The sequence below is a fragment of the Notolepis coatsorum genome (genome assembly GCF_963971535.1).
Source record: "Notolepis coatsorum genome assembly, chromosome: 3".
In the NCBI taxonomy this organism is placed as follows: domain Eukaryota; kingdom Metazoa; phylum Chordata; class Actinopteri; order Aulopiformes; family Paralepididae; genus Notolepis; species Notolepis coatsorum.
In genome coordinates, this window is record NC_140167.1 from 142,481,089 (window position 1) to 142,495,548 (window position 14,460).

The 14,460-nt window shown below is 43.6% G+C and overlaps 1 protein-coding gene across 1 annotated transcript in view; it reads right to left on the reverse strand.

The window, feature by feature from the left end:
• Nucleotides 1-1,362: 1,362 nt before the first annotated feature.
• Nucleotides 1,363-14,460, reverse strand: part of asnsd1 (asparagine synthetase domain containing 1) — a gene marked incomplete at its 5' end in the record, with an annotated part of 83,638 nt that continues 70,540 nt past the window's right edge. Inside the window, 1 exon segment of the mRNA XM_084311398.1 lies at nt 1,363-1,692. Coding sequence (XP_084167524.1) covers nt 1,446-1,692 — 247 coding nt within the window. The 3' untranslated portion in view covers nt 1,363-1,445.

Sequence of the window (14,460 nt, forward strand, 5' to 3'; positions counted from 1 at the left end):
CACCTCCCTATAGCACATGCATAAGCCTGGTCTCTTTTGAAAGATAACATTCTGAAGTTACTAATGCAAAATCACTTTTAGTGCAAATGAAATAGAGTAGCATAATATGTCTGAACTTGAGTTGAACTTGTGTACTGACATTTTTCTGTAGTGATTGCAATATCCCAAATTTAACCACATAACATGCACCCAGAAAAGTGGCCAATTCTTTTTTACTTGAACTTGAGGACTGCATACTTTTTTTGCAAAGCTTATCTTTATACTTTATGCTTAGCACACGCATAAGCTTGGTCTCTTTTGAAAGATAACATTCTGACGTTTCTTACACAATAAAGAAAAATCACTTTTAGTGCTAATGAGTAACATAGGGCTGAACTTGAGTTGAACTTGAACTTGTGTACTCACGTTTTTGTGTAGTAGTTGCAATATTCCAAAATAATTAGGGATGCTCGATATTGGCTTTTTTACAGATACCGATATTGTCCAACTCTTAATTTCCGATACCAACCGATATCACATTTTAATGCCAATATCGGCCGATAATATCGGACATCATTTCTATAGAAATGCAAAAATAAAAAAAAATTGGAAAACCGATACCGATATTTTCCGATATCACATTTTAATGCCGATATCGGCCGATAATATCGGTAGGCCGATAATATCGGACATCCCTAAAAATAATATATATATATTTTTTTTGTATAAGCTGGAAAACACAGCAAATCCATAGCCTGAAGTCTTATGTAGTACAGGTCCATATTTTATAAAAATCCGTTCAGAAATGAGTCTTCTAGGAATCTAGGAGACATCCGGGAAAACCGTGTGCCAAGAAAAAAGCTCTCCATCTCTCCATTTCCTGATCCAAGTAAATTCATTCGGAATTTGTATCACTTGATCCCGTCTTCGTTTGTGAATTTTCACCTACAGTAGATCCCTGATTCGCACACCCCAACGTGGGATATCACTGGAAAGCTATACACTCATTGTTGACTACAAATGACAACGCTGACCAATCATTTTCGCAATCGGCGGATGATTGACTTCTGGAGCCTCGGGAGTCCGGGGTGATAATCTGGCGTAAAAAGACGCTCGCCTGAGATAGGCATGTAACTCGAGAACCGAACCGATGAATGGATTTTGAGATGGCATTCGAACGGCAACAAATAGTGCTTTAATTCGGTAATTTATATGTTCGGCGAGAAATGCAGCCCGAGCCTTCAGATGCTCGCAAAATGCAGTGAAACTGAAACTTAAAAACCCGGCCATTTTCATGAATTTATAAGCCCCCCCCCCCCCGGACAGGGCGTGAAAAGAGGACATGTCCGGGCAAACGAGGACGTTTGGTCACCCTAAGATATGTTATGAAACTAGATTGCATGTAAATCTTGGTGAGGGAACACATTTGACCCTTATTACACTTTCTATTCAAATGAATAAATGGTTTATCCCGTGAGAAGTCTCTTGCACTTGTCAGAGGCCTTTTCGTGGCAATTCTCTAGCTTGGCGATCCGGGAGCCAAACTGCATGGCTCTTTTAGGCAACACAGCAGAAGAGCCCAGGCCCAGCTGCTTTGCGGTCAGTCTCAGAAGAAGCTTTTCCCCAACCCCTCTTGGCAGGGACAAGTCTGCCTTCTCCCACACAGGCAGGGCATTCAGGTAGCTCACCACATCCTCATCCAAGTAGGGAAACCTAGGAAATAAATAACATCTATGAAGTAGAATATCTTTATTGTCAAGTAATTTTTTTTTACATATACTCAAAGTGTGTCTTCTGCATTTAACCCATCCTAACTAGTTAGGAGCAAAATAATATGGGTAGCTAAAAGCATACTTTTGTCATGTGGGATTTAGTTTAGCCTTTATATACAGGGCAGGCCCACAGCCCCATTTGCAACAACCACCTCTTTATCCCTCCCCACACTGACGCAGACTTTTTGACCTGGCAAAGGTCAGGCCTAGTTAGAGTGAGGGACCTATTATATACACCAGGGGTGGGCAACTTTGTATATGGTGAGGGCCACAAAATGTCCACAATCAATCTGGGGGGCCGCATTGTTTATCGGCAGTCCCGCCAGTAGTACCCCATCACTCAAATAGCCCATAATAGTCACAGATGTGATAAATAAGGTATATAAACAATTATAATTTGTTGTAACTTTGTTTTTATTCCATTTCAAATGCATTTAGTAATGCAATTTCAACTTTATGAATTTATAAACAGCTGAATTTAAAAGTATTGCTGTAACCCCAAATATATACAAAAATGATCAATTATAAATAATTAAGGCTTATAATAAAATAAATGTATGAACTTAAAGCCCACTGCTCAACAAACACAAAGCAGCATTCCTGCTGCATTTCACTACAACAGTAAATCAAAAGTGCAATAATAAATGATTTTGTTAAATGTATAAACTTTTATCCTGCTACTAAACAAAACATTATAACACTGAAATGCATGTTATGGATATGAAGCACTCAGGAATGTTTTGTTTAGTAGCAGGATACAAGTTTATACATTTAACAAAATCATTTATTATTGCACTTTTGATTTACTGTTGTAGTGAAATGCAGCAGAAATGCTGCTTTGTGTTTGTGTTATTAGTGTTATCTGAACACTACAAAAGTAAACAAGTAAAGTGCAAGTAAAGTAAAGTGCAATACTACATGCCTCCCATTGACCCTTAATCAAACTGGCATGACATTCACCCTCGCCCCACAGTGGGTCAATAATGGTTATAATAATAATAATAATAATGGTCCCCTCTCTACACCTCTCCATCATCCCCCCCCCCTCTCTACACCTCTTCATCATCTCTCCCCCCCCTCTCTACACCTCTTCATCATCTCCTTCCCCCCCTCTACACCTCTTCATCATCTCCTCCCCCCCCTGTCTTTAATGAGACACTTGTGGTCTCTCCATTTGGCGCACAATAGCAGGAATGTCAACTTCAATGTTTGTGCATGCAATCTGTATCAGATGAAATAATGTTTCATCCGACAGCCTGTTTCTCTCCTTTGACTTGATGTGCTTCATGTTTGAGAAATTGCTCTCACGTATGTATGTGCTCCCAAACATACTGGCCATAGAGAGGGCAAAGTCCCTGAGGAGTGGGAAGCGGGGCTCAGGTAGCAGTTTCCAAAACGAAATTCCCCTCTCATTTCTCTTTGCTTGAAAAAAAGGATCTGACTGTAGCTCGCACAGTTCAAGCTGCAACGGTGGGGGCTGCTCTGACACCGTAGCGGTGAGGGGGCCGGCAAACAGCGCTATCCGTGACTGCATGCCGTTGAAATCTTCAAACCGATCATTGAATTGCATTTGCAGTGTTTCAATGTCGCTCCTGTACTTTCCGACGGCTCAGCCATCGGATTTCTGTGTGTAGCTGCAAGTCGCCATAATCAGTGTCCATCTCTTCCAAAAAGGAGACAAACTTTCTATGGTTTAGTGACCTGTTGCCTCCACGAATTAGATTGGTAACCTTGTAATGGTAACCAAATCCATAACATGGCTGTATTCAAGCTTCTTGGCACAGAGAGCCTCCTATATCAGATAAAAAAAAAGAAAAACGATTTAACGACTCTCGCATATAATTTGACTACACTCGACTCGCATGGTCATTATAGTGACGCACAATAGATGGAAATTATGTTAGCGAACTTACCTGATGTATAATGCAGTGCAGCATTGGACACTCAACGCCACTCTGCCTTAGAAGCCCGGCGAATCCATCGGTAACAACAGCCGACAGTTTATCAAAACCCCCATATTGCTGCACGGCACTTTCAACAGCGTTGAATATGTGCACACTAGGGCTGACCCCTATTAGTCAAATAGTCGACTAATCGATCGAAAGGAGTCATAGTTGACTGCCAACTCTTCTTAGTCGAATACAATAAAAAAAAAAAAAAAAAAAATATTATAATTTTTTTTTTTTTTGTTTTTTTTTTTTTTTTAATGTTGGCCTGGGGCCGCATGGAACGTCGGTAAGGGCCGCATGCGGCCCGCGGGCCGCCAGTTGCCCCTCCCTGATATACACCAATAAGGTTTTCTGTAGTTTTAGCGATCTGTGTGAAAAATTTGGCCTCCCGAGATCTCATTTATTCCGATTCTTTCAAGTTCGAAACTGGGTTAAACAACATAATACCTCCTTCCCTAATATCTCCAACTCAGTAATTGACACAATTCTGGACATCCCCACAAATCAAAAAGGTCTTATATCAAGGATTTACATTTACACCCTGATCTCCCGTAACACAGAAACATTTCTTGATAAAAATCAAAGAGGATTGGGAAACGGAATGGGGCGATGCTATAGGTGAGAATATTTGGAATGGAGTATTGGCCAGAGTAAATTATAGTACATCTTGTTCCAGGCTCAATCTGATGCAATTTAAGGTGGTCCATCGCATCCATTTCACAAACTCTAAACTCGACATGGAGCTAACTCCCAGTGCAGAAATAGCCATCTTTGGAGTCTTACCAAGACCGGATCACCAAAGGGTTAGGAGAAGAACAATATATAGAATTGTCTTTGCATCCCTACTAGCACGCAGAAGGATTTTGCTAGAGTGGAAATCACCAGCAGCCCCCAAAGCATCCCTATGGCTCAAAGATCTCATGTTCTTTTTAAATCTGGAGAAAATTAAATACAACCTAAGGGGGTCTAGTGAAAAGTTCGAAGTAGTATGGGGCCCTTTTATTGGTTATATAGCCAAGCTAAAGACACTAGGACAATGAGAAGGAAGGATGAGTGAGAGAGATATGCGTTTGTATGTTCTATGTTTTCTGTTGTGTATTTGTAGGATTGGGTAGGACAGGGGAGGGAGGGGGGGGAGGGTTCGCACAAGGTCCTTGAAGTGCTTAGTGCTTGTTTTTGACAGACAAAAAAAGAGATCAAGGCCTGGACAAGGTGCTTGGAAAGTCCTTGAAATTCAAATCGACCACATTAACTAATTCCGTGCCAACCACGAGTATAGTCGGGTTAACTTGCCATGCGTTCCGTGCCAATCACGAGTATAGTCAGGTTTTAATCGTTATTTCTTTTATTAGCGATATCCATTCATTTTTCATCCATCCATCCAGCCTGACGTTATCATTGAGAATGGGTCTGAGCTCGCAAAGGGCAAATACCGCCGCCTATCGTCTCCCGGATGGTATTGCACATCATTGGATTGGATTGAGTAAAAAAGAGATCAGAAATCAGAGAAAAACTCCGGTCCAGGGTTTTCCCATCTCTGGCAAGCAGTGTCTGTTACCAGATTCCCTGCCGAGGCTCGGAGCAGCTTTTGATTATGCATTTCGGACTATAACGTTGGATCAATAAACGCGATCAATATTTGGAATGGCGATCAGGAATTTAATTCATCTTTTTGCAGAACATCTGATCTGAGGTAAGGAATCTATGTTACCAGTTTTGGTTTAATCAGAGTTGTTTTTCACAGATTTCACAACGTGTGTGTGTGTGGCGTTAGGCGCTGAGCGCGGCACGAATAAATGATTTTTCAGCCCACTTTTGTATCGTGCATAAGAACACAAATACTCTTGATAATCTAGCGTTTATTTGAAAACGATTCATAAATCAGCCGGAAAATTACGTGTTTTGTGTATTTCAGTAAATGGCTATTTTCGTGGAATTTCTCTGAAATTACTAGAACTCTCCAAAACTATACTCGTATTCAAAACGGCATTAAACCGAAATGTACTGATGATAAAACAATCCTGTTGACTGCAAGCAAGTCATTGATAAGCGACGGGTGTATTAGACACATAGCCATAATTTAAGATAGTTTAATCGCTCGCAAATGTGCTCGTCCTCCCATTGATTAACGTGGTGGCATCCAAGCGATAAATCGTCATATCTGGCTGGCAACCAATGTGTTAAAGTTAACTGTATCCTTCTTTTTTTTCTTTTTTTGAGAAAGTCCTAGAATTTTATTTTGCAATGTCTGTGGGAACCCTGGAGGGAGGGGGGGAAAGGGCGAAAATATAAAATTTGCCATTCAATGTGTACTGTATTCCACTGTACCTTTGACGACTAATAAATAAATGTATATATAAAAAAAATAAAATACAGGGCAGGCTGACGTGAGCATACATGAACCTTTACAGCATGGCACAGCATCACACACATTCACTCTGCTGGAGCTGCCCAGCGCACCCACTTAAGGTGTCATTTCCCAATAACTTTAGGGTGCCCATTCTGTTGGTGATACCTTTGAGACCAATAGAATTCAAGAAAATAGATTTATGTTAAAGTCAAGACAAAAACACATCAAAATATAAATGTTTTATGTACCCTAAAATATGGTAATCTTTGTATTATTCAGTTATTAGTTATTATTTCCTGGGATGTGTGACAAATTGTATTCCTTCCAAGCACATAATTATCACTGTGGACCCCCTAGACCATTTTCATGGACCCTCTGGAGGAACCAGAATTTCAAGATTTTCACTTCATTTTCACTCAGTTTGAAATTCCCAAGCCCAACAACGTTATTTAGTTGGTGAGACTTTAGTTATGTAGCCTACTTATATACAGTAGTCTACCTTGGCTATCTGAAGTGAATTACATGCCATGATATAACCCACCTGTCATTCTCCCATATGTTCACACGCACAGCACCTACTGTCACAACTGTCAATCAACTGACAAGCAGGTAAGAAAGATTTTCCTTTCAGTTGTCCGTATACGTTTTCCTATACAAATTATTCAACCTAGGCCTACATTAAAAAAGATATACCTGGTGATTAACTACAAGTTATTGTGAACTTTTTGATGTGTGTTAGCTAGCCAAAACGATCTCTGGCTAGTTGCAGCAATGTCAGCTAACGTTAGCTAGCACATTATGGGTACTATTAAAAAATACTTGAACAATGCTAAACAATGTTCAATTGTTATCCTTTTAGATTTCCATGTTGACTTGCTGGTGATTCTGATCACAATCAGGTCAAAGCGTCACAGCTTGATGGACTCTACCCAGACCCCTTCATCCAAGCAAACCAAGCCTCCTCCCAGCACTAACTGGGACCTTTGTGTCCTCTGTCAAGTAGTTACGAACAGTGGTGCAGTCGTAATATGGGAACTGGTTACACGCCACGTGCACGCGCGCTCCCGCGCACGCGCATACATGTTCCCTCAGTTGCACAGAACAGATGATTATTATGCATAACAATGGAGATCAAGCAGCCCCCCACCTTCTCGTAGGTTCTTATTATTATGCAAAGTCTAGGTGACAAGTGCCGGCCGCCGGCCGGGTAGCTTTCTACAACGGCCGGGTACTTATCATTGCGCGCACTTCTGCCCTGAGTGACTACTAATAACACGCCGTGTAACCGCGTGTGTGCACGACTGCACCCCTGGTTACAAATGAACCTTTGACAGTGCCCACTCCGAAACAAAACAAAACAGTCTGTTGGTAGTGGCTATGTGTCCCTGGCAGAAGACCTTCTCCGGTTCCGTACCCTTCAGCACACACCAATGGACCTCAACCTGGAGCTACTAGATCAGTGGTTCGCAACCTTTTTTGAGTACTGTACCCCCAAAGCATTTCAAACCAACCTAAAGTACCCCCTACTATGCAATCAATGGTGGTGATCCCCAGGATATAATTAATAGTCTATATATTGTGGCAGACCGGCTGTGTGTATGTGTGTGTGAGTGAGTGGATGACCTGGATAAAGTCACATGGTCACACAGGTTGGCAGTTTATTGAAGTAAAGTTTTAGTTCAGATGAGATATTCCTTTATTGATCCCCTTGGGTAAATGTGGGTGTCATAGCAGCATGGGGGAGGGTATAGGTATGGGCAGGGTAATAGCAGAAAGACATAAATATAGGCAATAGAATTAGATCTGAATATAAAAATATGTAAATGGGATGGTTTCATGCTATTATTCGAAAGCATGTCGCCACAGAGGAAACACATTGGCTGTGGTTGCTCTGTAGTTGTGACAGTAAATCCAGAGAGCACATAATGTTCACCAAACTGACAATTCTTCACTTTCTCCGTTTTATTTTTCTTCTGAATGGGTTCTCCTGATTCAGCAGTATCACCTGTGCTGTTGTTGCTGGATGAACCAGCTCAACTCAGCCATTGATCCATAATAACAGACATTTTGAAAGAGGCTTGATATTTTGCTAACTAGCTACACTTGTAGCGGTGTCCACTTATAGTGCCTATAACATTTACCGTTGGGCGCCAGACAGGTCTAACCCCTGCCAATGAAGATAAAATTACCTTTTTGATTTTATTAATTAGGCCTATAGCTCCGGCATAAGACTGTACCACATAGACAAATAATATAATAATTTGATTAATAGTAGGTCTGGACTAATGGCCAAGCTAAATACTAGGTTAGTTTGATAACAAAGAAACACTCAGGAGTCATGCTCAATTCAGTCAAAATGTCCATGTATTGGATATTAGTCAAAATCATAAGAAAACATTTTAAACACAAAACAATTCATTTTCAGACCAGTCCGTTCACGCAGTTCAGTGCATTGGGTGAACAGGTATAGGCAGTTGCCAATAGTTCCAACTGTCAGAGTTTGTGATGACCACAACGCAACTGTGTGAATGAACGAAAAAATAGAAAGTCTCTAAAGAAAATGTGTGTGTGTGTGTGTGCGTGTGTGTGTGTGGGTGTGTGATGCGAGAGCAGGGGAAAGAGAGGGGCGTTGGACTTGGGCTGGAGGGGTAGAGAGAGATGTTTGGCTTGGGCTGGAGGGGGTAGAGAGATGTTTGGCTTGGGCTGGAGGGGTAGAGAGAGAGAGGTTTGGCTTGGGCTGGAGGTTGCAGAGAGAGATATAGAGGCGCGTTTGGCCTGGGCTATGTGTCGCCGTCGTTTGGAAGCTTGGAGAGGGGAATGTTTGAGTCGGAGACGCTTGCGTCACAGCCTCGGAACAGGAGCGCAACTAACAGTGCAGCGTGTACCCTACCGCACCGAAGTCCGCGTTGGGTGAAGATGATCAGGTCGTAGACGTCCGGACTATCCACGTTGGTCATCCATCCCGTGTCAGGTAATGTTTACTTGCGCGTTTTCAACTTATCTAACTACGGTTCACGTTCTCCTTGCTCTTTAGTTCGGCTGCACGTCTTCCTTCAGTGAAACAACATTCAAACTCGCCGCTCTCACTTCCGCGTCATGACTTCTCACGTCTCCCGTCTCACGTCTCACAAGGCCAACCCACCACCGTCTGACGTCTCACCTCTTATCCGCTATCAGATCCCAGATGAGCGCATCCGTAATTGACAGCCATAAAGGGACAGGCGCACTTTTACCAGGCAGGTTAAAGCCGCTCTGTTACACTCTCCCCCCATTGTGAAAAACCACCTTTGGTGGTGAACACCAGTCACTCGAAACCTAGGAACTCGTCTTCTGAGCTATCTTCATTCAGTATCTCCAGGACTTCCTTCTTTTCCTGTTCGTCCAAATCCTCCGCTGTAGGGTAGAAAGGTTTGAGGTTACAGACATGTACTGTTCTCACATCTCCACCAGTGTCCTCTCGTACAACTTGGTAGTTGACGGGACCAGTTTGTTTTATTACGCGATAGGGTCCTTTCCACTTGCTGGCCAGTTTGGCAGTAAAGTTCTTGGCTGCACTGGACTGTGGAAAGTTCCTTACCCACACCCTTTCTTGGAACTTGAAACTGACATCCCTCCTGTTCTTGTTATAATTCCGTAGCTGTCTCACACGAGCCTTCTTGCTACTTTCCTCGGCTTTGGCGTGGAGAGTCTTCAGCTGATGAACCACATCATACGCTTGAGCATCAGGAGGAAGAGTCTTGCCTCTCAGGACTTTGTCCATTGGACTGTTCAGTTTCCTTCCAAGCTGTAACTCTGCAGGGGTAACTCCTGTGGTTTCTTGAACTGCCGAATTCAAGGCAAATCTGAACTCTGGTAAGTACTGATCCCACTTCCGGTGGTTGTCTTCCACGTAGGAGGAGATCATACACTTCAGAGTGCGATTCACCCGTTCTGTCATGTTCGTCTGTGGGTGATAGGCTGTCGTAAGTTTGGGTGTCACTGTCCATTTCTCGCAGAGCTCTTTGAATAAAGACGACACAAACTGTGATCCTCTGACAATATAAAATCTGGCACACCCCATCTCGTAAAGATTTCTTTCTTCAGTATGCGGGCGATTGTCTGTGAGTTTGCTTGTCGCATGGGGAAGAATTCCACCCATTTCGTGAAATAGTCCACTAGGACAAGAAGATATTCATTTCGTTCTGGACTGCGTGGAAGGGGTCCCATTATATCCACTCCTAGCAACTCATTTGGTCCCTTTACTGAATGTTGCTGAATCATTCCTGCAGGCTTCCTGTTGTCGGACTTCAGGCTCTGACACTTCACACAGCATTTAACATGTGCCTTGACATCGGTCCACATTCCTGGCCAGAATGCCACTTCCTGAAGCCTCTTGTAGGTTTTGAAGATACCCCCATGTCCACATAGCGGGTTCTCATGGTAAGCCTGGAGGACTTGCAGAATCAGGGTTGCTGGGACATAGACCCGATAATGACACTGTCCATCTTGTCCTTGTGTTTTTCGGTACACCTTATCTTCCAGGACTGCGTAGTCATTTTTCACAGAACTTCCTTCCTCAGCCAGAGCCTTAAAGATAGTCTCAATTTTGGCATCTTTGTGTTGTTCCTCCCATATCTGTGCAAGGGATATCGGAAGTGTTCCAGAATCCTTCTTGCCGGAATACAGGTTGCATCCAGCACCTGTTGGAATCCTGGAAAGTGCATCTGGAGCACTATTCAGTTTTCCTTTTCGATATTCAATGATGAAGTCGAATCGCTGAAGTCGCAGAGCCCACCTGATCAAACGACTTGTAGTCTTCGTGGATCTCAGGACCCACTGTAAGGCAGTGATCAGTGATGACAGTGAAGAGTCGTGGTTCCAGATAGTGCTGCCATTTCTCCAGAGCCCAAATGATTGCAAGGCACTCTCTCTGTTGCAGAATAGTTGTTTTCTGCTCGGTTTAATGTCCGACTTGCGTACGCCAGCACTTCTTCAGTACCACCTTCCTTCTTCTGTGTCAGTATGGCTCCAAGACCAGTATCACTTGCATCAGTGTACACAAGAAAAGGATGATCTGGGTTGGGATGACCCAAGATAGGAGGAGATGACAAACATTCCCTCAGTTTGTTGAATGCATTCTGGCACTCAGGACTCCATATGAATGGTCGCCCTTTCTTTTTTAGATCATTTATCGGCTCAGCAATCTTGGAGAATCCTGGAACGAATCTGTGGTACCATCCGGCAAACCCCAGGAACCGCTGAACCTCTTTGATATTCTTCGGAACTGGATAGGTTTGGATGGCCTCAACCTTGTCAGGGTCTGCACAAACTCCCTTGGCACTGACGATGTGTCCAAGAAACTTTATTTCCTGGAGGCAGAACTTGGACTTCTTCAGGTTGATGGTCAGATTTGCTTTTGCAAGCCTCTCTATGACTTGCTGTAGATGCTGGAAATGTTCGGTCACAGACGTAGAATAAACAATGATATCATTGAGGTAGACGAGACAGATATGACCACGGAGATCTCTCAAGACAGTCTCCATTAGTCTTTGGAATGTCGCAGGAGCATTTTTCAGTCCAAAAGGCATTACGTTGAAGTGGTACAACCCACGAGATGTGATGAATGCAGTTTTTGACTTGCTCTCTGGATCCATGGGCACTTGCCAATAGCCGCTGTTGAGATCAATCGTAGAGAAGATCACTGATCCAGAGAGTGATTCCAGGATCTCGTTGATGTTGGGTAGCGGATACGCATCAGTTTCGGTCACCGCGTTGACCCGTCTGAAGTCCACACAAAAACGGTGACCTCCATCCTTCTTTGGAGGCAGCACCACTGGGGAGGCCCATCCTGAGTATGATGGTTCGATGATCCCCGCACTTAGCATATCTTTCAGTTGTTCCTCCACAATGGCTTGCTTTCCCGGAGACATCCTGTAAGGCCTTTGTTTGATCGGCACATTGGTGGTGGGGTATATCTTGTGAAGTAGCACATCAGTTCTCCCCGCCTCATTTGTGCACACTTTGGGGTACGACTCAAGAATTCCTCTTAACTGCTCCTTTTCATCATCTTGCAGTTGCGCTTGTGTGACAGCATTGTGGATATACTCCTTCGCATCCAGGCGTACAGGTTCCAGCGTCAACACAGGAGGAGGAAGAGCACTTATCAGGCATAATTTCCTGGGATAGTGTCGTTTCTCCTTCCTAGGACCATTTGCACTACCTGGTTGAAATGGAAATACTTCGGCAGGGTTAGATTTGAAACTATATTCCCCGTCTGCCACGTTGATTTGTAGCCCACTGAGAGAAATGAAGTCCAACCCCAGGACAACTCCAAAAGCCAGGCCTCTCTGATCCAGCACGACTACTGGTAAGGTGAAGAGTTTCCCGTGAAGGTCGATTTCCAGCTTCCCCCACCCAAGTGGAACTTGTGCCTGTCCATTAGCAAGATACAAAGGTCCATCTTCCCAGGGAGTAAGCTCTTCTTTGGTTCTGTTGAGCTCCGCCCATAGATACTCATGGAGAAGGGTGTAACTTGCACCTGTATCCAAGACAGCCTTTCCCCGCCAGGCTCCCAGAGTGATGGGTACCACCAATAGGGTAGGTGGGCCACAAGGAGAACTTTGTTTTGAAGTACTCGGAGAGAGGTTCTCCACGGAAGGTTGTGCTGACTTGTCACGTCGTTTTGAGGTGACAGCTGTGGACACCAAGCTGTTACTTGGGTGTTGACCTTTCGGCGCAGAATAGGTTTTTTGTTGTCGATTGAAAGATTTGGAGTGGTCAGGAGGTGTATATTGGGGACAAGATCCAGGAGGATGTTGTCCCTTACATCTCCAACACATCACAGGCGGTCCATCCTGGACTCGATTTGGAACGCTGGGCGTCCTATTCTGAGTTTGAGCTCTTAAATTGGTCCTCTTGTCATACTCAAGTTGGAGCTCGTGATCCCTTTCAAGTTGGATTCCCAGACGCACCAACTCCTCTGTGGTCTGAACTCGCCCTCGGAGTTGACTTGCAAGATACGGTTTGATGTTTTTCAAAATCATTTTTACTATGAGCTCTTCAGTGAGAGAGGGTTTCCACTTTTTACAAAGAGCCCTATAAGAGAAAGCGAAGTCTCTTATAGTTTCCTTCTCTCCTTGGATTTTTGTTCTGATTCGGTCTGCTAACTCATCTTCATAATCATCAGTTAGATAAGCAGACATAAAAGCAGTTTCAAATTGGCTCCATGTAGTTACAGAGGATCTGGCAATCTCCCACCAGTCACGAGCTGTACCATGAAGCACGGTTCTGAACGTTGCCAGGAGGTCCCAGTCGGATAAGGGCTGTAGAGCCAGAAAATCATGGCATTTGGTCAGATAATTCAGTGGATCAGGGTCATCATCCAGCTTTCCATAGGTTGGAAAAGTCAGCTTGATACTCTTGGTGATGACTGATCTTGTAGATAATGTGGTTGGAGCAGTGGTTGGTACCGTGGTTGGTACAGTTCTTGAGCTGGCCGTTGCCAGCGGAGAACCTGTACTGAATGCTGAAGGTTGTGTGAAAATAGAGCCTGTAGGCAAAGTTGGGGGATGAAACAGTGAGGTGGGAGGAATGTTAGTGAGTTTTAGATCGAGAGCATCCAGTTTCTTTTCCATAGAGAGAACTTTGCTCTCGTGGCTATTCGATTGCTCCTTCATCTTTACTCTCATCTCCTCCAGTTGGCTGTTTACCCGAGTCACCTGTGTAATACAGTATTCCACTCCTTTGGATATCCTATCCACTCCTTCCTGTGTGACTTGTTTCACCTCTTTGATTTCCTTCTGAACTCCTACTTGGGACTGTACCACCATGAAATTAATCTGCTGGGTGAGAGTTTGTTCAGATGCCTGATTCTCATCAGCCATTATGATTTTGGTGGTTTTGGCCAGATTATCCATTTCCTTTAACACATTATCTTGGAGTGTGACGATGCATGTCTTGAGATGATTATAGTTTGCCACTGACTGATTTCCAATAGCTTGGATTCTTAGGTCAGAGCGGGTATTGAAGTCCTGCACATATTTGGTAAATTGTTGCATTGTCAATTTCTGCTGATTCATTGTCTGACACAACTGTAACCAATTTCCCTGAGTTTGGTAAGCCAGTTGGTTCAAATCCCTTGCCGGGGTAGCCATGACTCCTGATAAATCAATTGGGGACAAGGTGTCGGAGTTTGGGGAGGATATGGAGTCTGAAGAGGCAGCCTTGTGTTCTCCAGAGTCAATTGAGAATTTTCCAGGTTGCAGAAGAACATTTGTTTCCTCTGTTAGCAAAGCAAGGTCCGTTTGGAGGTCGATTAGTGGTTCCTGAAAATGCACACCATCTTTAGGCTTTGTCGCCGGGAAATGCATTGGAGACTCCTCCCCCTTTCGATGCTGAAAATTCTCAAATCTCATTTGTATAATACCCCTTT